General features: G+C 39.3%; 1 protein-coding gene across 4 annotated transcripts; it reads left to right on the forward strand.

Annotated features, from left to right (window-relative positions):
• Positions 1-1,349: 1,349 nt before the first annotated feature.
• LOC143880417 (protein transport protein Sec61 subunit alpha-like) lies at positions 1,350-16,036 on the forward strand. Of its 4 annotated transcripts, none has more exons than XM_077383407.1 (4): positions 1,350-1,689; positions 3,091-3,291; positions 11,338-11,568; positions 11,652-16,036. In XM_077383407.1, exons 1-4 carry the CDS (start codon positions 1,622-1,624, stop codon positions 11,803-11,805), a joined length of 654 nt encoding a protein of 217 aa, XP_077239522.1. In that variant the 5' UTR covers positions 1,350-1,621; the 3' UTR covers positions 11,806-16,036. The 4 variants fall into 4 exon arrangements, with proteins under 4 accessions (XP_077239522.1, XP_077239524.1, XP_077239523.1 ...); XM_077383409.1 differs by having other exon boundaries at positions 11,672-16,036; XM_077383408.1 differs by lacking the exons at positions 11,338-11,568; positions 11,652-16,036 and adding exons at positions 6,406-6,636; positions 6,720-7,047.
• Positions 16,037-23,444: the final 7,408 nt, after the last annotated feature.

Below are 23,444 nucleotides of genomic sequence, written 5' to 3' on the forward strand. Positions count from 1 at the left end.
AGAGCGAGGGTGAGAAGGGAACTTGGCAGCCACCTCTCCTCCATCTCTCCCCAGTCACCTCTCCAACCACCACTTCCATCCAGGCCCCCTTCAATTCATGATTTCTGTTGCTTCAAACCCCCATTCTCGTTTGGAAAATCTGAGGGAAATAGGTGAAGAATCATAGAGGGAGAAATTGAGTGGCTCAGCCACCCACATCCGTCTCCCATCTTCGGCCATTCCACCCTCGCCACCGACATTGCTACCTTCTTCTACCTCCAACCTCCATTCTCCCAAACGCCCATAGCAGCCACACTCCTTCCATTTCTTTCATCTCTTTCACTTCCATTTCCATCAATTCAAACCCAAATCCATCTCAGCCACAATCAACACCACCACTCCATTATCAGACCCTACCCCACCTCCTCCAATTTGCAGCCCTCTAACACATTTCTATAACCCATTTGATCCTAATTCACCCTTCTATTTCGCCGAATTTTTCCCCATTGTTGCAGACCCGATCACAGCGAGCCTCGGCACATTCAACGGCGAAAGGGGAGGGGAGTCCATGGATTCAACACTATAGGATTGCTTGGAAAAGAAGAAGAAGGCGGAAGAGGTAATATTTTTTTTATTGTTCTTTTCTATCTCTATTCTCTGATTTGGTCTTTTAATTTGGTGATCTTAGTGAATTTTAGTCTGATGCTTGTATCTGTTGCTTGGGTTTTAAAATGATCTTTTTCCTTGCTTTCATCTCTCTGTGTGGATATTTGGACACCCATGAATGGTAGGAGACATGCTGAGAATAGTGTGATATCAAGATAGACTAATGCCCATATCAATGCCTTTTGTTTTCTTTTGGGTTGACATTATCAAGTGTTAGTGGTTGCACAATCGGTTAGCCCCTGTTATCTATGTTGGTTTCTTATATTTGGAAGCCCCCGTTGGCTCGAGCAGGCCCAATTACTTTAATTGATTTATGAGGGTTTTGATAATGGTGATATTGAGGATTTAAAGTGTCTGTAAGCTAAATCTTGGAGGAAATGAAGTGATTTTTGTGTGACTAGTCATCAATGGCCTATCCCATATCAGGTGTCATCTTCCCTACTAAACCAACTTTTCAAGTTGATTTAATGGCGCATATTGATATTGAAACTGCTAGTATTTGCCCAAAATTGTTCAGTCCTCCTCCTTCTAATTCCTTATGCTGCTGAACTCGTGATTCTAAATTTCAGTTACACCCCATGATTCTTGAAGTACTCGGTCAAATCAGGCAAACTTGGCAATGGGCATTGATTCTGCTGAACTGTCATTATCTTACCCTCGGTTTTCATGAGAATAAACTAGTCTACCTTTGTCAAGGAAAAGTGCCAGGAGGATTCAGATTTCTGCATCTTGTTAGACCATTTCTGCCCATCTTTGGGGAATTGCCGAGAAGTCACCTCAAGGTTGACATTGGGGTGAAGCTTATCTGGACCGTTATCTCTGTTTACATATTTATTGTCTTCAGCCAGCTCCCCTTTATGGTATACACTCCACAACGGGTGCCGATCCATTTTATTGGGTGCGTTCTATTCTCACATCGAACCGTGGGACTATATTGGAGCTGGGAATCACCCCTATTGTGATCTATAGACTGGCGATGCAACTCTTAGCAGGGTCTAATATCATTAAAGTTGACAACAACGTTCGTGACGACCATGCCCTCTTGTAAGTATTTGTGCACTAGATTGAATTTTGTAATAACTTGTGCCTTTTTATCCATTTACTGTTGAACTTAGATAAGTTCGTCGCTCTAATGTTGTGAGTTGTTATGCGTAGTTGGGTATTGTGTCTGTTTGGAACATCATGAAATCACACTTTTCATTTTGAATATTTCTTAAGGTTGCGGGATTAACCTGGTGATCTGCAGCAGTTGTTGGTTGTATATATATATGAGGAAAACGTTGGTTCCTGTATGTGGGACCCAAACATTTAAACGAATGGTTATAACGCCTCCCATTGGTTCCTGTATGTGGGACCCAAACATTTAAACGAATGGGAGGCGTTATAACCACTTAAGCGCACCAAAAAAATGGTGCGCTCAATACCTCTCTCTCTCTCTCTCTCTATATATATATATATATATATATATATATATATATATATATATATATATATATATATATATATATATATATAGAGAGAGAGAGAGAGAGAGAGAGAGAGAGAGAGAGAGAGAGAGAGAGAGGAAAGTGTTTCTGCTAACGTTAGCAGCTAGCTTAGCTGCTAATGTTAGCATAAAACAAGGGTGGGGCCACATTGTTGGGGTGATCCTAGGCATTCATTTGAAAGGCCCCATCATGGATGGGGTGTATACCAAAAATCAGCTTCATTGGATGTCCATTTGTGGGGGTGAAAATGGACATATACTGTTTGTCCACTAATCTGCTCATTTTTTCACCCCACAAATGGACACCCTAAGATGATCCAATGGAGATGATTTTTGGTGGACACCCTATCCTTGAAAGGGTCTTCCAATGAATGCTTTGGATCCCCCCAATAATGTGGGCCCGACCATGTTTAAGCTAACGTTAGCGGCTAAGCTTAGCCGCTAACGTTAGCAGAAACACTTTCCTCATATATATATATATATAATGTTTGTGAGCTAGAGGTCATATAAGCTTATATGAGCTAGGCCTCACTAACATAGGGGGCCCACATTGTTTGGATGATCCAAAGCATTCATTTGATAGGCTTTTATAGGGTGTGCGCAAAAAATCAGCTTTATAGGATCATACTAACCCGTCCATTTGTGGAGGTTAAAATGGACGGGTATAAACCTCTATAAATCAGCCCATTTTTTACCCCCACAAATTGAAGGGTTAGGATGATCCTATGAAGCTGATTTTTGGGCACACCCTATCTATATGAGGGCCTATCAAATGAAGGCTTTGGATCATCCAAACAATGTGGGCCCCTTATGTTAGTGTGGTCTTGCTTATATGAGCTCTAGCTCACAAATATTTTCCTCATAGGCACACATATATATATGATGAAAGTGTTGCTGAGCTCGAGCTATTTCGTTATATGCGGTAGAGTTTCTAACTCACTTCCTATTGGTTGTTGTAGGTGGGACCCCTCAAGCGTAAGAAAGACATCGTCGAAGGCTTTCAGAGAGAGGAAAAATCGTACCAAAAGAGAACAACTCTCTTCTCCGCATCGTACCTCTCCTTCCTTCGACGAAACTACGGTTTCAAACAACACCGAGGTTCCAAGGCAGATTTCTCCCCGCCCTACATCAAGCATATTTTTCCTTCCACTACAAGAAAGGTTAGATCCTCTTTCTTCTTCGTGGTCTCTTTTTTTTTGGATTTCTCATGGGAGTTGGTTTTTGAAGCTTTTGGATCTCTTCTTTTCCACCTTTTGCAACTTTCTTGAAAAACCCTAATAAAAAAATAGGGTTTTTCTTCAAAAGGGTTTCTATTTCTCTTTGTTAGGGCTTTGATAGGGGTTTCTCTTTTTTCTTCTAGTTTTTCCCCTACGATATGTTTTTAAGATCTTTGCTTTATCAATTTCTAATATCTGTTGAAGTAGCTACCATTTCAAAAAAATACAATGATTTGGCCGACACTTCGAATTTATTGCCGACTCACGTGTCCTGCCATGTCCGACACGACCACCCGTGTCCACACGTGTCGACACTCCTTTGGACACTTTTACTTGTATTGCTGGAAGTGTTAGACTTAATGTGGCTGTGTGGACATGTTTTTTTACCGTGTCAAGTGTGACATTCTGTTTTCTTATTGAATATTGTGTTTACCTCATTTAGACAACTCATATCGACGTCAAAACTGGACACAATAATCCATATCCACAAATCATGATTACAATATTTCTATTTTAGCCGTGTCCCCGTTTCTAAAGTTTGGGGGCTTACTGTGTCCGACACTCCGTGTCTGTCTCGACACGCGACACTCGTGTTCGTGTCCACAAATCATAGAAAAAAATATCTGTTGAAGTAGCTGACTGGAGGAGCTCTAAATGGAATTGCATATTTATGATTTGATGCCTCTGATATACTCATTGCATTGCCTTTTTATCTATTCAGTTCTGCAAATTGAATATGAAACTTTATTTTTTGTTTGTAGAAGTATTGCTTACAATTTCAATTCTATTCTAGTGGTTCTTTACTATTTTCTTCTTTTACTCCCATTGTTTCTCCGTCTGCTTTACATGTGTAGGTTAATTGAGAAAATATGTGGAACTTGATTACCATGTATCTGCTTTACAAAAAAAAGAGAGAGAGAGCAAAAATAGTATTAATTAAAAATATTACCTTCACAAGAACTAGGGTTGAAGATCAGACACAAGCTTGTGTGTGGCGAAGAACACGACAAAACCCTAGCTTGTCCACTTATAAAACCTCACTTGGTTTTCTTCAAAATCGAAAAATCTAATCAAGAAATTGAAACCCATTAGCTTCTTTGTGTGGCGAAGAAAGGAATCTCGATCCAGAAGAAACCCTAACCAAAAAAAAAAAATGAGAAGAAGAAGAAAGATCTCCCTTCCCAGAGAACAAAGAAAAAATACGCCTTTTCCGAAGAAAATGAAGGATCGAACCAACAGGGATTCACCTGTTTCCGAAGAAAATGAACATAGCTTGTCCTTCTGTGGTGAAGAGGATAAGAACCCGAGATGAAACCCTTTTCTGTTTCCCTGCAAGCTCGAAGAGAGAGCACCTTCTGTTACTCTCGCGCAATGAATGAGGTTTTCTAGGGTTTCTCCCTCGCATGGAAGGAGATATTCGAGGATTTGGGTGAAGTCTGGGGATTATATAACCCTATTCAAATTTTTTTGCGTTAAGTTCTTTCCACGAGGGACCCACGACAACAGCCAATAGGAGGCTTCTTAAAACTCTAGCGCATATAAGGGAGTAGTGGTTGAGCCCAAAAACCATTTGCCTATATATATATAAATATATATATATATATATATATATAAATATATATATATATATATATAAATATATATATATATATATATATATATATATAGAGAGAGAGTGAGAGAGAGAGAGAGAGAGAGAGAGAGAGGTGTTCCTGCGCAGCTGCTCAGATAGCTTATCTGAGCAGCTGCTTCAAAAACTCATGTGGCCCCACATTTTTGGGGTGATCCAAAGCATTCATTTGGAAGGCCCTTCCATGGATAGGGTGTGTACCAAAAATGAGCCCTTTAGGATCATCCTAACCCTGCCATCAGTGGAGGGAAAAAATGGTCAGAAACAGTGTCTGTCCATTTTCCCCTCCACCTTTGATTGGGTTAGGATGATCCTATAGGGCTGATTTTTGGTACACACCCTATCCATGGAAGTGCCTTTCAAATGAATGCTTTGGATCACCCTAAAAATGTGGGCCACATGAGTTTTTGAAGCAACTGCGCAGCTGCGCAGGAACACTATTTTATCTGAGCAGCTGCGCAGGAACACTATTCTCATATATATATCAAATGCATGCTTTGGATCATCCAAACAATGTGGGTCTACTGTATTTTAAGCCGACGGAGTAAATTATCTACTCGATTGTGTAGATACACTTTTCAAATACTATGTGTGGGGGTGTTTTTTTCGCGCGGGGGGGGGGTTGCATTATGTACAAATCAGAGGATGTTGGTTTATCAGCCGATTTGGAGCAATGATGGTTATCTAGTACGACAAGAAAGGTTGAGGAAAATCAGGGGAATAAATATAAATGTAGCCATTATAACTTTGACCAACACAAATTTCTATAGAGCTGATGATTGTATTGTTAGAAGGTTACTATATTTAGGTAAGGGCATTTTGTGACAGTTAAATACTAATTACTGGTTCCTTAAATGGATCGGTTATTCATTTGACCCGTACATATTTTCTATACACCTGCTGATCATATTATTAAAAGGTTACCTATTTTCTGCATGGATCTCATCACCATGCCTACGAATTGTGATTAGATGTGGCCCCCATGTGTTCTAGTTTACTTCCTTGGTTAAACATTGGCTGGTAATCCAGAATTTAAATGGATACTACTGAGGTATCCTTTATTTTTTTAATTTATTTTCAGTGCAATTCACGTCTTGCTGGCGTTCTAAAAGCATACTTACAATTAACATGTTGTGGCCTTTTTATTTTTGCTGGTCAATCGTATAATGCTGAAGGTACATTGTTTTAACCAAAAGCCTTTAGCATTTTGGATGCAAAGAAAGTGTATTTGACTTTGTTGCTATTTTTTAGAAGAGTTTTAGTTTTGTTGTTTGGAGTCTCTCTCCATGCATGTAAGGCAATGCCACGTGCGAAATGTGTGCCTGTGCATGTACTATGATTGTTTGGATGGTCAACAGAAATCCACATTTCCCTATTTTGGATTATTCAATAATATAATGTGGATGATATTTCTCTATTTTTTCCAGAATTGTTTCACGGGTGTTACTGGGTATCCTGATTGCTATATGCGAAGCAGTTGCATATGTCCTATGTGGGATGTACGGTAGTGTCAGTGAACTTGGAGCCGGCAATGCTATTCTCATAATTCTCCAACTTTGCTTTGCTGGTCTTATTGTCATATGCTTAGATGAACTCCTCCAAAAAGGATATGGTCTTACTGATTCTGGCATTTTCCTGTTTATTCTTACCAATATCTGGTAAGTTGGAACTTTTTCTATTTTCCCTCTAGATATTTGATTACACCGGTCAAGTACGCCAAATGTTTGCTTGTGCTTCGCAGTGAATATATCAATTGGAAAGCTTTGAGCACCGCAACTATCAACACTGAGCGAGGGGCTGAATATGAAGGTGTCGTCCTTGCCTTCTTCGATTGGCTGATACCTCATATATAAGTTCCCTGCCGTTCAGCAGGCTTTTTACTTGCAAAACCTTCTAGACTTGACAAATTTGCGTCCGTGTGAGCTAGAAGGATTTCTGTGCCCTTTGGGAGGCTTTCTAATGGTGTTAGTTGCGGCAAGACTGTTTGCTATCTAGATAAATATGTTTCAAAAATTTTAATCTTGTAAACGGATTTCCTTTTTATCAGTGGATGCTATTATTGTTGTCTTTGTTGGGGCTTATGTTGTAGTCATTGGCAGCTTCCAAATCAACTATGAGTCTCTTTTGCTTATAAGGGAACCTAAGTTTCTGGATGTAGTAGAAATAAGGGAACCTAAGTTTCTGGATATAGTAGAACAAGAAATGTTAAGAAAAATCATGTGAATAAATAGAAATGAAGGAGTTAGCTAGTTTGACTAAATTTACATTGTGCAGAAATCTAATGTTGTTGGTTTATCGGCTGATTTGGAGCAATTTTAAGCTTGTAAATGGATTTCCTTTTTATCAGTGGATGCTATTATTATTGTCTTTGTTGGGGCTTTTGTAGTCATTGGCAGCTTCCAAATGAACTATCAGTCTCTTTTGCTTATATGGGAACCTAAGTTTCTGGATATAGTAGAACAAGAAATGTTAAGAAAAATCATGTGAATAAATATAAATGAAGCAGTTAGCTAGTTTGACTAAATTTGCATTATGCAGAAATCTATTGTTGTTGGTTTATCTGCTGATTTGGAGCAATGATGGTTATCTAGTACAACAAGAAAATGTTAAGGAAAATTATGGGAATAATATAAATGTAGCTGTTATTACTTTGACCAACAAGGCAACAACACATTTCTTTGCAGCTGATGATTATATTCATCCAAAAAAACCCTAACCAAACAGGAAACAAAACCCACAAAACCCTCCCTATGAAAACCCTAACCAACCCTTCCTATGAAAACCCTAACCAAACAGGAAACAGAACCCACAAAACCCTCCCTAAAGAAAGATAGAGTAGAAAACCTCCAATTCTTCTCTTCTTCCTTCTCCCTCGACCTTTTGATTTTTGGGGTGCCGACTCGGGTTGAGTTGTGGAACAAGCTCAGGTTGTGGAACAAGCTCGGGTTCTGGAACAGTCTGGTAATACGTCAGCTCGAGAAAGTCAACGATCAACACAGAAGATTACGGTGATGATGCACACATCAACCAATACCATCATAGTATCCTCATTTCCCAATTTTCTTCCATGTGAATCGCAATAGTCATCCCAACACAAATAATCGTCTCACAGAAGAGATAGAGAATTTGGTCGGGTTGTCTGGATGGGGATGGATTTAAGGAATTAAGGCGTACAAAATACCACGTCAAAGCACATAGAATTCATCAAAACGTTTCCAACAAATTTAAAAATTACGATAAACCTTCGGATGATTCTAGGGTGCCTGCGCGAGAAGCACAGTGAAGATTAGGTTTGCAACATCAAAGAACTGCATTTTGAGAGGAAGAGAAGAAAACAAGGGCCTCATAAGATTATGGAGTTTATAATATTATAACATATAAATTCAATTTTTTCGATGATATTTTCACTCTCCTGCATTACGCGTTCGTCCTCTTGTAAGTAGCCTAGTGCTGCAGCCGAGCCGAGGGGTGTTCGGGCTTGGCTCCCTTAGTTTGAGCATCGACTCGTGTTCGTGACGAGCTTAATACTATGGGCTCGAGCTCGGCTTGCCAAAATTCAATCAAGATCGAGCTCGGCTCGACTTGGCTCGTTTAGTAAACGAACGAGCCCGAGCCGAGCTTTTAATGAGCCGAGTCGGGCCAGGATCAAGCTTGGTTGGGCTCGGGTTTGGCTCGTTTAGAAAGCACATTCCAAGAACATGATATCAAACAAATACCATTAAGTAATATATATAAAATATATTAGGATGATTCAATAGAGCTGATTTTTTTTGGACACCCTATCTATGATAAGGCCTATCAAATGAATGCTTTGGATTATCTAAATATTGTGGGTCCACTGTGTTTTTGGTAGGCGGACTAGAGAAGGTTCTCTAGTCGACCGAGCCGAGCTCGAGCTTGATTGAATTTTGGCAAGCCGAGCTCAAGCCCATAGTATTAAGCTCGTCACGAACACGAGCCGATGCTTAAACTAAGGGAGCCAAGCTCGAACACCCCTCTGCTCGGCTCAGCTGCCGGCCTAGGCTACTTACAACGGGGCAAATGCATAATGCAGGAGCGTAAAAATATCATCGAAAAAATTGAATTTATATTTTATAATATTATAAACTCCCTAATTTTAGGAGGCCCTTGTCTTCTTCTCTTCCTCTCACAATGCAGTTCTTTGATGTTGTAAACCTAATGCTTCTCGCACAGGGCACCCCAGAATCATCCGACGGTTTATCGTAATTTTTAAATTTGTTGGAACCGTTCTGATGGTCCTATGTGCTCTTACGTGTTATTTTGTACGCCGTTTTTCCTTAAACCCTCCCCATCCAGACAACCCTACCAAATTCTCTATCTCTTATGTGAGATGATTATTTGTGTTGAGATGACTATTGCGATTCAAATGGAGAAAAATTGGGAGAATAAGGATACTATGATGGTATTGGTTGAGGTGTGCATCATCGCTGTAATCTTCTATGTTGATCGTTGGCTTTCTCAAGCTGACATATTACGAGACTGTTCCAGAACCCGAGCCTGTTTCACAACTCGAGCTAGCTCAGGCTCCGGCACCCAAACAATCAAAAGGTCGAGGGAGAGGGAAGAAGACGAAGCATTGAAGGTTTTCTACATCTTTCTTTAGGGAGAGTTTTGTGGGTTTTGCTTCCTGTTTGGTTAGGGTTTTCATTGGGAGGGCTGGTTTTATATCCAAAAAAAGTGGTCCCACATGGTTTTTTTAGGCTCGAGCGCTGAAGCAGTTTTCCTATATATATATATAATATATATATATACACACACACACACACACACTAGTAAGACACGTCGTGATGCATGACATGAGAGAATAAAGTAAATGTTTTATAAAAGTATTTATATTCTAGCGGCATAAGATAGTAAAGTAAATGATTCTTAACAAATGAGTTAAAAGGATGGAATTATAGATTTTCTAAAGTATTTATGAAGAAGTGAAACCCTAGAAGGAAAAAATATGTAAGTAAGGGGAAAAGCTACTGAGAAAAATAGAAATTGTTTTTAAAAGAACAAAAAAATGCTACAAATTTAAAGGGAAAGGGAAAATTAATAGTTAAAAAAATGAAACAATGGAACTCTTTTTTAAAAAAAACTTGAAGGGAAAAATATGCAAGGGAAGGGGAAAAGACTTTCAGGTTGAAAAAAGTAAAAAAAAAAAAAAAAAGAACTGTAAATCAAAATGTATATGTACACTTGTGTAGAAAAGAGAAAATGAGGTGCAAAACAATGCATACATATGACTATTAAAATAAACTATGCTTACATATGGGTGACAGTAATACTAATATTGTAATGAGCCATGCGTATATGTGTGTGTGTGTGTGTGTGTGTGTGTGTATATATACTTATCAAATGAATGCTTTGGATCATCCAAACAATGTGGGCCCACCGTATTTTAAGCCGACGGAGTAGATAAGTTATCTAGTCGATTGTGTAGATACACTTTTCAAATACTATGTGTGGGGGTGCGGGGGTGTGCGTGTCTGCTTGGGTGCTTGGGTGGTTCTGGGTGGCTAGGCTTGCTAAATTAGCATTATGTACAAATCAGAGGCTGTTGGTTTATCAGCCGATTTGGGGCAATGATGGTTATCTAGTACGACAAGAAAGGTAGAGGAAAATCAGGGGAATAAATATAAATGTAGCCGTTATAACTTTGACCAACACAAATTTCTATAGAGCTGATGATTGTATTATTAGAAGGTTACTATATTTAGGTAAGGGCATTTTGTGACAGTTAAATACTAATTACTGGTTCCTTAAATGGATCGGTTATTAATTTGACCCGTACATATTTTCTATACACCTGCTGATCATATTCTTAAAAGGTTACCTATTTTCTGCATGGATCTCTTCACCATGCGTACGAATTGTGATTATATGTGGGCCCCATGTGTTCTGGACCTCTGGTTTACTTCCTTGGTTAACCATTGGCTGGTAATCCAGAATTTAAAAGGATACTACTGAGGTATCCTTTTTTTTAAATTTATTTTCAGTTCAATTCACGTCTTGGTGGCTAGCTGGCGTTCTAAAAGCATACTTACAATTAACATGTTGTGGCTTTTTTATTTTTGCTGGTCAATCGTATAATGCTGAAGGTACATATGTTTTAACCAAAAGCCTTAGCATTTTGGATGCAAAGAAAGTGTATTTGACTTTGTTGCTATTTTTTAGAAGAGTTTTAGTTTTGTTTTTTGGAGTCTCTCTCCATGCATTTCAGGCAATGACACGTGCGAAATGTGTGCCTGTGCATGTACTATGATTGTTTGGATGGTCAACAGAAATCCACATTTCCCTATTTTGGATTATTCAATAATATAATGTGGTTGATATTTCTCTATTTTTTCCAGAATTGCTGCACGGATGTTACTGGGTATCCTGATTGCTATATGCGAAGCAGTTGCATATGTCCTATGTGGGATGTACGGTAGTGTCAGTGAACTTGGAGCTGGCAATGCTATTCTCATAATTCTCCAACTTTGCTTTGCTGGTCATATTGTCATATGCTTAGATGAACTCCTTCAAAAAGGATATGGTCTTACTGATTCTGGCATTTTCCTGTTTATTCTTACCAATATCTGGTAAGTTGGAACTTTTTCTATTTTCCCTCTAGATATTTGATTACAACGGTCAAGTACGCCAAATGTTTGCTTATGCTTCGCATTGAATATATCAATTGGAAAGCTTTGAGCACCGCAACTATCAACACTGAGCGAGGGGCTGAATATGAAGGTGTCGTCCTTGCATTCTTCTATCGTCTGATACCTCAGATAAGTTCCCTGCCCTTCAGCAGGCTTTTTACTGGCAAAACATTCTAAACTTGACAAATTTGTGTCCGTGTGAGGTAGAAGGATTTCTGTGCCCTTTGGGAGGCTTTCTAATGGTGTTAGTTGCGGCAAGACTGTTTGCTATCTAGATAAATATGTTTCAAAATTTTTAAGCTTGTAAACGGATTTCCTTTTTATCAGTGGATGCTATTATTGTTGTCTTTGTTGGGGCTTATGTTGTAGTCATTGGCAGCTTCCAAATCAACTATTAGTCTCTTTTGTTTATAAGGGAACCTAAGTTTCTAGATATAGTAGAACAAGAAATGTTAAGAAAAATCATGTGAATAAATATAAATGAAGCAGTTAGCTAGTTTGACTAAATTTGCATTATGCAGAAATCTAATGTTGTTGGTTTATCGGCTGATTTGGAGCAATTTTAAGCTTGTAAATGGATTTCCTTTTTATCAGTGGATGCTATTATTGTTGTCTTTGTTGGGGCTTATGTTGTAGTCATTGGCAGCTTCCAAATGAACTATCAGTCTCTTTTGCTTATATGAGAACCTAAGTTTTTGGATATAGTAGAACAAGAAATGTTAAGAAAAATCATGTGAATAAATATAAATGAAGCAATTAGCTAGTTTGACTAAATTTGCATTATGCAGAAATCTAATGTTGGTTTATCGGCTGATTTGGAGCAATGATGGTTATCTAGTACAAGAAGAAAATGCTTAGGAAAATTAAGGGAATAATATAAATGTAGCTGTTATTACTTTGATCAACAACACATTTCTTTACAGCTGATGATTATATTCATCCAGAAAAACCCTAACCAAGGAGGAAACAAAACCCTTGCTATGAAAACCCTAACCAACCCTCCCTTTGAAAACCCTAACCAAACAGGAAACAGAACCCACAAAACCCTCCCTAAAGAAAGATAGAGTAGAAAACCTTCAATGCTTCTTCTTCTTCCCTCTCCCTCGACCTTTTGATTTTTGGGGTGCCGGAGCCTGAGCTGGCTCGAGTTGTGGAACAGGCTCGGGTTCTGGAACAGTCTCGTAGTATGTCAGCTCGAGAAAGCCAACGATCAGCACAAAAGATTACGGCGATGATGCACACCCAAGCAATACCATCATAGAATCCTTGTTCTCCCAATTTTCCTCCATTTGAATCGCAATAGTCATTCCAACACAAATAATCGTCCTACAGAAGAGATAGAGAATTTGGTCGGGTTGTCTGGATGGGGAGGGATTTAAGGAATTAAGGCGTACAAAATACCACGTCAGAGTACATAGGATCATCAAAACGGTTCCAACGAATTTACAGATTACGATAAATCTTCGGATGATTCTAAGGTGACCTGCGCGAGAAGCATATTGAAGATTAGGTTTGCGACATCAAAGAATTGTGTATTGAGAAGAAGAGAAGAAGACAGTGGCCTCTTAAGATTAGAGAGTTTGTAATATTATAACATATAAATTCAATTTTTTTGATGATATTTTCACTCTCCTGCATTACGCGTTCGTCCCCTTGTTAGTAGCCGAGCTGAGGGGTGTTCGGGCTTGGCTCCCTTAGTTTGAGCATCAGCTCATGTTCGTGACAAGCTTAATACTATGGGCTCGAGCTCGGCTCGCCAAAATTCAATCAAGATCGATCTCGGCTTGTTTAGTAAACGAACGAGCCTGAGTTGAGCTTTTAATGAGCCGAGCCGAGCTAGGCTTAAGCTTGGTTGGGCTCGGGTTTGGCTCGTTTAGTAAGCACATTCCAAGAACATGATATCAAACAAATACCATTAAGTTATATATATATATATATATATATATATATATATATATATATATATATATAGAGGAATATGTTCGTGCGCTTGAGCGTTGGAACCAAATGGTGCGCTTGAGTGCACCATTCACATGGGTCCCACAATTTCTGTGAGGATCCAAACCATTCATTTGCAAGGCCCTATCATAGATAGGGTGTGTACCAAAAATCAGCTCCATTGAATCATCCTAACTCCTCCAAAAGTGGAGGGCAAAAATGGGTAGATTTGTGGTCTGTCCATTTTGACCTCCACAAATGGATGGGTTGGGATGATCCTATGGAGCTGATTTTTTGTACACACCCTACCTATGTAAGGCCCTTTCTAGTGACTGCTTTGGATCATCCTAACAATGTGGGCCTCATTGGTTCGAGAGCTCAAGCTCACCATAAGGTTCCAACGCTCAAGCTCACAATCCTTTTCCTCATATATATATATATATATATATATATATTAGGATGATCCAATGGAGCTGATTTTTTTTGGACACCCTATCTATGATAGGGCCTATCAAATGAATGCTTTGGATCATCTAAATAATGTGGGTCCACTGTGTTTTTGGTAGGCGGACTAGAGAAGCGTCTCTAGTCGACCGAGCCGAGCTCGAGCTTGATTGAATTTTGGCGAGCCGAGCTCGAGCCCATAGTATTAAGGTCGTCACGAACGATCCGATGCTCAAACTAAGGGAGCCAAGCCCGAACACTCCTCGGCTCGGCTGCATGCCTAGGCTACATTTAAGGGGGCGAATGCATAATGCAGGAGAGTAAAAATATCATCGAAAAAACTGAATTTATATTTTATAATATTATAAACTCCCTAATTTTAGGAGGCCCTTGTCTTTCTCTCACAATGCACTTCTTTGATGTCGCAAACCTAATCTTCACTGTGCTTCTCGCACAAGGTACCCCAGAATCATCCGAAGGTTTATCGTAATTTTTAAATTCGTTGGAACTATTCTGATAGTCCTATGTGCTCTGACGTGGTATTTTGTACGCCGTATTTCCTTAAACCCTCCCTATCCAGACAACCCGACCAAATTCTCTATCTTTTCTGTGGGATGATTATTTGTGTTGGGATGACTATTGCGATTCAAATGGAGGAAAATTGGGAGAATAAGGATACTATGATGTATTTGCGGTGTGCATCATCGCCGTAATCTTCTGTGTTGATCGTTGGCTTTCTCGAGCTGACATATTACGAGACTGTTCCAGAACCCGAGCCTGTTCCACAACTCGAGTCGGCTCAGGCTCTGGCACCCCAATAATCAAAAGCTCGAGGGAAAGGGAAGAAGAAAAAGCATTGAAGGTTTTCTGCATCTTTCTTTAGGGAGAGTTTTGTGGGTTCTGTTTCCTGTTTGGTTAGGGTTTTCATAGGGAGGGTTGGTTGAAAAGTGTATCTAGACAATCGAGTAGGGTTTTCATAGGGAGAGTTGTGCGTGTGTGCTTGGGTGGTTCTGGGTAGTTAGGCTGGCTAAATTAGCATTATGTACAAATCAGAGGCTGTTGGTTTATCAGTCGATTTGGAGCAATGATGGTTATCTAGTACGACAAGAGAGGTTGAGGAAAATCAGGGGAATAAATATAAATGTAGCCATTGTAACTTTGACCAACACAAATTTCTATAGAGCTGATGATTGTTTTATTAGAAGGTTACTATATTTAGGTAAGGCCATTTTGTGACAGTTAAATACTAGTTACTGGTTCCTTAAATGGATCGGTTATTAATTTGACCGTACATATTTTCTATAGACCTGCTGATCATATTGTTAAAAGGTTACCTATTTTCTGCATGGATCTCATCACCATGCCTACGAATTGTGATTAGATGTGGGCCCCATGTGTTCTGGTTTACTTCCTTGGTTAACCATTGGCTGGTAATCCAGAATTTAAAAGGATACTACTGAGGTATCCTTCTTCTTTTTTTTTAATTTATTTTCAGTGCAGTTCACGTCATGCTGGCTAGCTGGCGTTCTAAAAGAATCCTTACAATTAACATGTACATGTTGTGGCCTTGTTATTTTTTGCTGGTCGGTCATATAATGCTGAAGGTACATATGTTTTAACCAAAAGCCTTTAGCATTTTGGATGCAAAGAAAGTGTATTTGACTGTGTTGCTATTTTTGAGAAGAGTTTTAGTTTTGTTGTTTGGAGTCTCTCTCCATGCATGTAAGGCAATGACACATGTGAAATGTGTGCCTGTGCATGTACTATGTTTGTTTGGATGGTCAGAGAAATCCACATTTCCCTATTTTGGATTATTCAATAATATAATGTGGTTGATATTTCTCTATTTTTGCCAGAATTGGTGCACGGATGTTACTGGGTATCCTGATTGCTATATGCGAGGCAGTTGCATATGTCCTATGTGGGATGTACGGTAGTGTCAGTGAACTTGGAGCCGGCAATGCTATTCTCATAATTCTCCAACTTTACTTTGCTGGTCTTATTGTCATATGCTTAGATGAACTCCTCCAAAAAGGATATGGTCATGCTGATTCTGGCATTTCCCTGTTTATCGTTACCAATATCGGGTAAGTTAGAACTTTTTCTATTTTCCCTCTAGATATTTGATTACACCGGTCAAGTACGCCAAATGTTTGCTTGTGCTTCGCAGTGAATATATCAATTGGAAAGCTTTGAGCGATGCAACTATCAAAGGGGTTGAATATGAAGGTGTCGTCCATGCCTTCTACAATCGGCTGATACCTCAGATACGTTCCCTGCCCTTCAACCGGCTTGTTACTAGCAAAACCTTCTAAGCTTGACAAATTTGCATCCGTGTGAGGTAGAAGGATTTCTGTGCCCTTTGGGAGGCTTTCTAATGGTGTTAGTTGCTGCAAGACTGTTTGCTATCTAGATAAATATGTTTCAAAAATTTTAAGCTTGTAAATGGATTTCCTTTTTATCAGTGGATGCTATTATTGTAGTCTTTGTTGGGGCTTATGTTGTAGTCAATGGCAGCTTCCAAATCAACTATCAGTCTCTTTTGCTTATAAGGGAACCTAAGTTTCTGGATAATATTAGAACAAGAAATGTTAATCATGTGAATAAATATAAACGAAGCAGTTAGCTAGTTTGACTAAATTTGCATTATGCACAAATCTAATGTCGTTGGTTTATCAGCTGATTTGGAGCAATGATGGGTACCCTTCATGTTCTTTGCTACTGATAATTATATTCCTAAAAGGTTTACCTATTTTCTGCACGAATCTCACCACTATGCCTATCAAGATAGGGAGTTTTTCCATGGGAGGACCGGTACATATTTCTTTACAACTGATAATTATATACCTAAATGATTACTTATTCTATGCTTGAATCTCATCACCATGCCTATTAAGATGGGAGTTTTTATATGGTGCCTGGTCAAGAACTGTGAAAGCGGTACCACCCTTGATATTTGATCCAACAGCAGCACCCTTTTTAAGAGGCTGCTGTTGGATCAAATATCAAGGGTGGAATGATTAACTTACCACCTTCACAGGACTTCACGGTCGACCACCATATAATCTCTCTCAGGATAGAATTGTGATTAGATGTGGGCCCCATGTATTCTGGTTTACTTCCTTGGTTAACTATTGGCACGATGCAAAGTACACGATATTTACTTTAAAAAAAAAAAAAAAAAAAAAAAAACCTTCGATTTAGTGAGAAAATGGTTATAAAGAATCCATCCTCTTTGTTTTGTTCATTACTCAAATGAATCGAATATGAATTACTCGTAGAATCCGTTCCGTTCGGATATTGATCGGTCTTGGTTGGATGCAAAGTACATGTAATGACCATTTGGTTGGTCAATAGAAATCATTATTTTCCTATTTTGGATTATTCCATAATATATTATGGTTGACATTTCTCTATTTTCCTGAGAAATGGTGCACAGAAATGACTCGATATCTTGATTGCTATCCGAAATTCCACCGAAACTGAAATCACACATACCCGAACGATGTTTATTTGGACCGAAATATTTCGGTCAAAATTTCGCTTACCCCGAAATTTCTCTGAAATTTGAGGGGATTTCACCCAAAAATCTCGATTTTTTTTTAATTATTTATTATCTTCCCGAAATTCTCTACGTGATAAAATATTTTATTATTCGATTTAATCCGAAATTTCGGTTTCAGTCCTACGGAAACGCATTCCGAAACCGATATTTGAAGCCATGTTCACCATCTTTTAAGCATAAGGGGCAATGGTCAACAAGCATCATACCGCGCTTCCGAAGGAAATTAATCGTTTGAATCCGATCACGACATACCGCCCATCCGAATATACCAACTCTAGGCGGGCAATGAAATTTCCATACCACGGCTGAAATTGAGGATACACTGCAAGGCAACAACCTGAAATAAAAAGATTTGACAGAAAAAAAACTAGAAGATTCCGCAATCCATACTCTTTTATCCAAATTGTTACTCTTAATGTAGCAACCATCTAAAAGCTTAAGAAATTGGGCAATCGACTCTAGCTCCTGACCAGAGAAGTTCCTTCTAAACTTAGGGGACCAAACTAAACTACCCCCATCTCGACCAAAGCATTCAGAAACAAAACTCTCTTTCTCAACAGCTACACTATATAAATTCGGGAAGAAAGTCATAAGAGGCTCATCAGCACACCACACATTCCTCCAAAATTTAATATGATCCCTCGAATACACTCTAACCCTCAAATGAAAAGCAAATGACATTTTCAAAATGTCACGCCAAACGGTCAAACCTTGTTTCTTGAATTGGTTATCAGATTCCCACTTCCCCGGCTTGCACCCATATTTACTCCCAATTACCCTAACCAGCAACTGAGAATTTTCCTCTCCAAACCTCCATAATCATTTTCCTAACAAGGCATGATTAAATTATTTCACTCTTCTAATACCCAAACCACAATTCTTAACATGTAGGAACCCACTCTTCCAACTAACCAAAGAAATACCCTTTTTCCTTTCATTGCCTCATAAAAATTTGCGTTGGATTTGTTCAATACGCGATACAACACTGACCGGGCATTTGAACAGAGACAAAAAATATATGGGAATATTGGCCAACACAAGCCTTCCTCCTCTAGAAACAAGATTCATTTTCCACGTTTCCAACCTCCTTTCAATTCTCTCTACAACCGGATCCCACAAAGATTTGTTTGGTCATCCAACCCCCAATAGGAGACCCAGGTATGAGGAAGGCAATTGATCAAGCTGACAATCTAGAGTCTTAGCCAATTCTAGCGCCTCATCCTACGGAATGTTTAGGGTATATAATTTGGATTTATGGAAATTGGATCTCTGCCCAGTAATCAACTCATAACATCTAAGGGAAGATTTTAAATTCATCGCTTGGATCATCTTCGGTTCACAAAACAGAAGAGTATCATCAGCAAATTGAAGAAGAGACACTTCTACCTGCTGGCCTCCAATCTTAAAACCATTGAATAATCCTAACTTGCTCCCTTTATTCATCAATCTACTAAGACTCTCCGCCACGATGACAAAAAGAAATGGGGATAAGGGATCGCCATGCCTAAGTCCTTGAGATGACTTAAAGAATCCTTTAGGGGGACCCATTAATCAGAATGGAAAACCAAGCCGAAGAGACATAGCCCCTCATTCATTCTCTCCATTTACTTCCAAACCCCATTCTTCCAAGCAGGTAATCTAAGCAATCCATTCCACCCTATCATAAGCCTTCTCCATATCCTATTTGCACATAATACCTCCCAAGCCATTTCTAAGATAAAAGTCAATGGCCTCATTCGCAACTCATGAGCAGTCAAGAATCTGCCTATTAGCCACAAAAGCACTTTGGCAATCTGAGATAATGAATGGAAGCACCATCTTTAACCGATCCGCTAGCACCTTTGCCAAAACTTTGTATAAGCATCCCACCAAGCTTATTGGGCGAAACTCCAAAATTTTAGAGGCACCAAAAACCTTAGGGATAAGGGCAATGAAAGTAGCTCCAGTGCCTTTATCCAATACCAACCCATTATAGAACTCATAAAAAAATTTCAGGATATCCCCTTTTACATACGACCAACAAGATTGAAAGAAAGCTAAACAAAAACCATCAGGACCAGGGGCCTTATCCTTACTAATAGAGAAAACTCTTTTTTCAACCTCCTCCTCCTCAAAGGGTCTCTCTAATGCAACCCTCTGAGCCATACTCAGCCCACTAAACTCCAAATCTTCTGGAAGTGGTCTGATGATACCCTCAGACAAGTACAGAGAAGTATAAAAATCCAGGATCACTCTAGTAACCTCATCCTTCACCGACACTTTGATTCCATTGTCAACCAAAGACTCGATCCTGTTTTTTCATCTTCTGGCACTCGCCATGGCATGAAAATATACCGTATTTTTGTCCCCCTCCTTTAACCATCTCACTCTCAACTTCTGCCTCCACGTTATCTCCTCATGAAGCAACAGTCCTTTATGCTCTTCTTTAACCCTACCCAATTCCTCCCTCCATATTACAGACCATAATCCAGATTCTTCCAACACATTTAAATCACCAATTCTAGTTTCCAGCCAAACTTTTATACTCGAATCAGCTTGCCTTCTTTCAGCTACCCATTCCTTTAACTTTTTCTTTACATGCCTAAACTTTTGCCCAATAACCACATCCGCTGGACCCTCACACTTATGTGCTACCCACAGATCACCCAATCTTTCCTCCATGTAGGGGATTTGAAGCCACACAATCTCACCTAAAAGGAGGAGGTCCCCAGGACTCCAATCTAGGATCCAAGAGAAGAGGACAACGATCAGATACCGAGTGAACGAGAACCTTTTGGAGAACCTCAGGAGCCAAATTCATCCAACCAGGACAAATAAGAATCGATCAATCCTACTAAAACTTTCAGCTCTGCTCCAAGTAAACCTAGCTCCAGACAATGGAAGGTCAATAAGATTATGCTTTGAAATGGAATTTGCAAAAGCAACCATGTTTTGATTTGCTCTTCGACATCCTAACCTTTCACAAACAAACCTAATTTCATTAAAATCACCCCCTATACACCATGGATAGGACTACCTATCCCTAACTCCGTTTAGCTCTTCCCAAAACAATCTCTTATCCGCCCAAAGAGAAGGACCATATACCCCAGAAAACAAACACACAGCCGCACCAACCTACGAAGGACAATAGATAATGAAAACCTACCTCCATTCCTCGGACCTAACCCAACTAGACTCGTCCCAAGCTATGAAAATGCCCCCCGAAGCACCAATAGCTTCAACCAAAGAGAAAGCCCAATTCGAACTAACACCAAGACTTTTTACCATAGTCGTATCAATAACCTCCAATTTTGTTTCTTGTATACAGATAAGATCCGGTTTTGACTTTTTAACTAACCCTTTAACATGAGCCCTCTTTGCCAGAGATCCCAATCCATTAACATTCCAAGATAGTATCTGCATAAGGAAACAAATTTAACTGATTTCCTCACACTCATTTTTCTTCAAGAAGGACAAATGCTTGACTCTTCCCCAACTGCTACCCCACCATAATTCACCTCGGATTTCAGTCTAGCCAACTCCCTCAATTTTTTCTTTGATGATTCATCAAAATAAGTCACCAAATTACCAGACACCATAGCATCCCTAATCTCTGAAGCTCTAATCATGTCTCTAAACTCGGGCGTAGGACCAAGGTAAATCAAGCCAAGCTTGTGACTAACATTAACCGTATGATTCATCGACTCCTCTAAAGCTTCCAACCTAGAACTCCCCCCCTCCAAACTCATGGTCCCCGACTCCAATAAAGGATCCGCAGGATCGGAGAAGCCAGAATCAATAACATCCAAAGACCCTCGCCTTAGATCATATGCTACATCATGGACCGGCGATGTATGGACATAAGAGTATGTACCAGGACCATTGGTCCTTTTACAGCCAAGTGAACTAATAGCAGCTTTATTGCACGAGGCCGATTCACATGCGTCGCGCCTATTCGGCAACTGTCCGATGCATTGTGCGGATGAGATTAAATGAGAAGGAAACCCGTTAAAGAGGTAAACCGGTCACCCCTTCCCCTGAAAATGACGAAATGTGCAATGTTTTTTAGTGCAGAAAATGCAATATCAAATCTGCAGGCCTGCAGGGCACTGGTTTTCATTTCCCCTCCTCCATGTCCTTCTCTTCAGTTATTTCGTCCGTTTTAGAGTAACTATCAGAAAAGAAGAGGAAACTGCAAAACCCGTTTTCCTAAAAAGAAGAGGAAAATGGAAAACCCCCTTTTTCATGGTTTTGTTGAGATGCAGAAACCCATCCACATTGAAACAAGAAGAAGATGGAACTTTAAAATTATGGTTTAATGCTTTGGTTGAGATACAGTTGTCTCCTTCAATTTCCACCTCTGCACTCTACAAATAAAACCCATAAGATGATCTTCTTCTTTTTCACTACGAAACACTTGAGGGAAATCAGAGTTTGCAAATTGGAATTGATTCATTAATCAGAACCCCTCCCTCATCTCCTTCTCATTTCATAAAGGCTGCCAGTTTTCTAAGTCATGATCTTTCAACTGTCAAAATAGAGAAACTATTCACAACACATTGTATCCGTTAGTCAATGGCAGCTCTGCAACAATACGAACTTGAGAACAACAACATGCAATTTGGGCAAGATAATGCTGTGATCCACAATCTCGTAACCCAAGTCCATCAATATCGTGAACAAGAAAACAAATGAAGCAGACGTTCTTCTACAATTGTGATCCGTCCAAGAAAGCAAGAAAATTTTCCATTCATTGGAATCTGAAGACATCTCCTTCTTAATAACTTCATGAGATCCATTGCTCCCCCATTCATTACCCCTAACATAATTAGAAGAGTTCATACCTTCTAAGGGCTTGACGCAACTCACGCAAGGGCTGCTAACCCCCAACTCCCGATGCAGTAAATGGCGAAAATCCATTAATGAATATTCCCCCACTTCAAAAGATGATAAATTGTGGTTCAAACCCCCTGTGGACATTCTGGTATTCCTTATACTTCTAAGGTTTCTGCATTGATTTGCCTGTGAGGTGGATCCCTGCCCTTCAGTTAGCTTTCTAATGGTGTCAGTTGCTGCAATTCTGGTTGCCATCCATAGTTTCAGTTTGCTTCTGGTTGAGTTTTTTTTATATTTGAAAGTTGACAAAAATATATATTGGGGACCAGTGGGGCCTGCATTTACATAGCATATCTGTTCAAGAGTATACTCCTGAACCATAAGGAGGAATAAAATTAAGAACTACATACAAATTCATCAAAATATAATAATGCTAACTAATCAAAATCCTTCGAGTTACACTGCGAACACCATCTAAGAAAAAGGCTACAAGCTTTCCATCAATCCAACAGTCCGTTCTTCTTAACTCCAGAGTCTGGTTGAGTTATATACTCTAGTTGAGTTATATGAAGCACTGTTTAAAAACTCCCTGAGTTGATTATTCACCTGCACGGGACCCGGATTCGGTCCTATAAAAATCAATCTAAAACCCCTCTAATTTGTCCAACTTGATGAAAGACAGGCTCGGCTCCTCTATTGGATTTTTACTGAATAATTCTATCATTTGCAACACCATTGGACCTCTTCTACTCTCAGAGTCAATAGAAAGGTACTTTGTTGTCATGTTTTGTCATATTGGTTACTAGTAATGCATCGGGGACAGTAGATTTAGAACTTTTTGAATGGAAAACAGTAGGCCTGTGTTAAGAAGAAACGATTTGAAAATGCAAGTTCTGCCTAAAAACATGGAAAAAAGTTTTAATCCTTCAAGTCATAATGAAATTTAACAATTAATCGTTCAAGTCATAAACTAAATCCCTTAATGAATAAGTATTTCTTCAAAGCTATAGAAAAAAAAAAAAACAACCTCATGATCGACGGAATAAAAAAGGAA

This window comes from Tasmannia lanceolata, unplaced genomic scaffold (genome assembly GCF_043159265.1).
Source record: "Tasmannia lanceolata isolate RefF3 unplaced genomic scaffold, GAP_Taslan_0.1 ptg000006l, whole genome shotgun sequence".
NCBI lineage: Eukaryota > Viridiplantae > Streptophyta > Magnoliopsida > Canellales > Winteraceae > Tasmannia > Tasmannia lanceolata.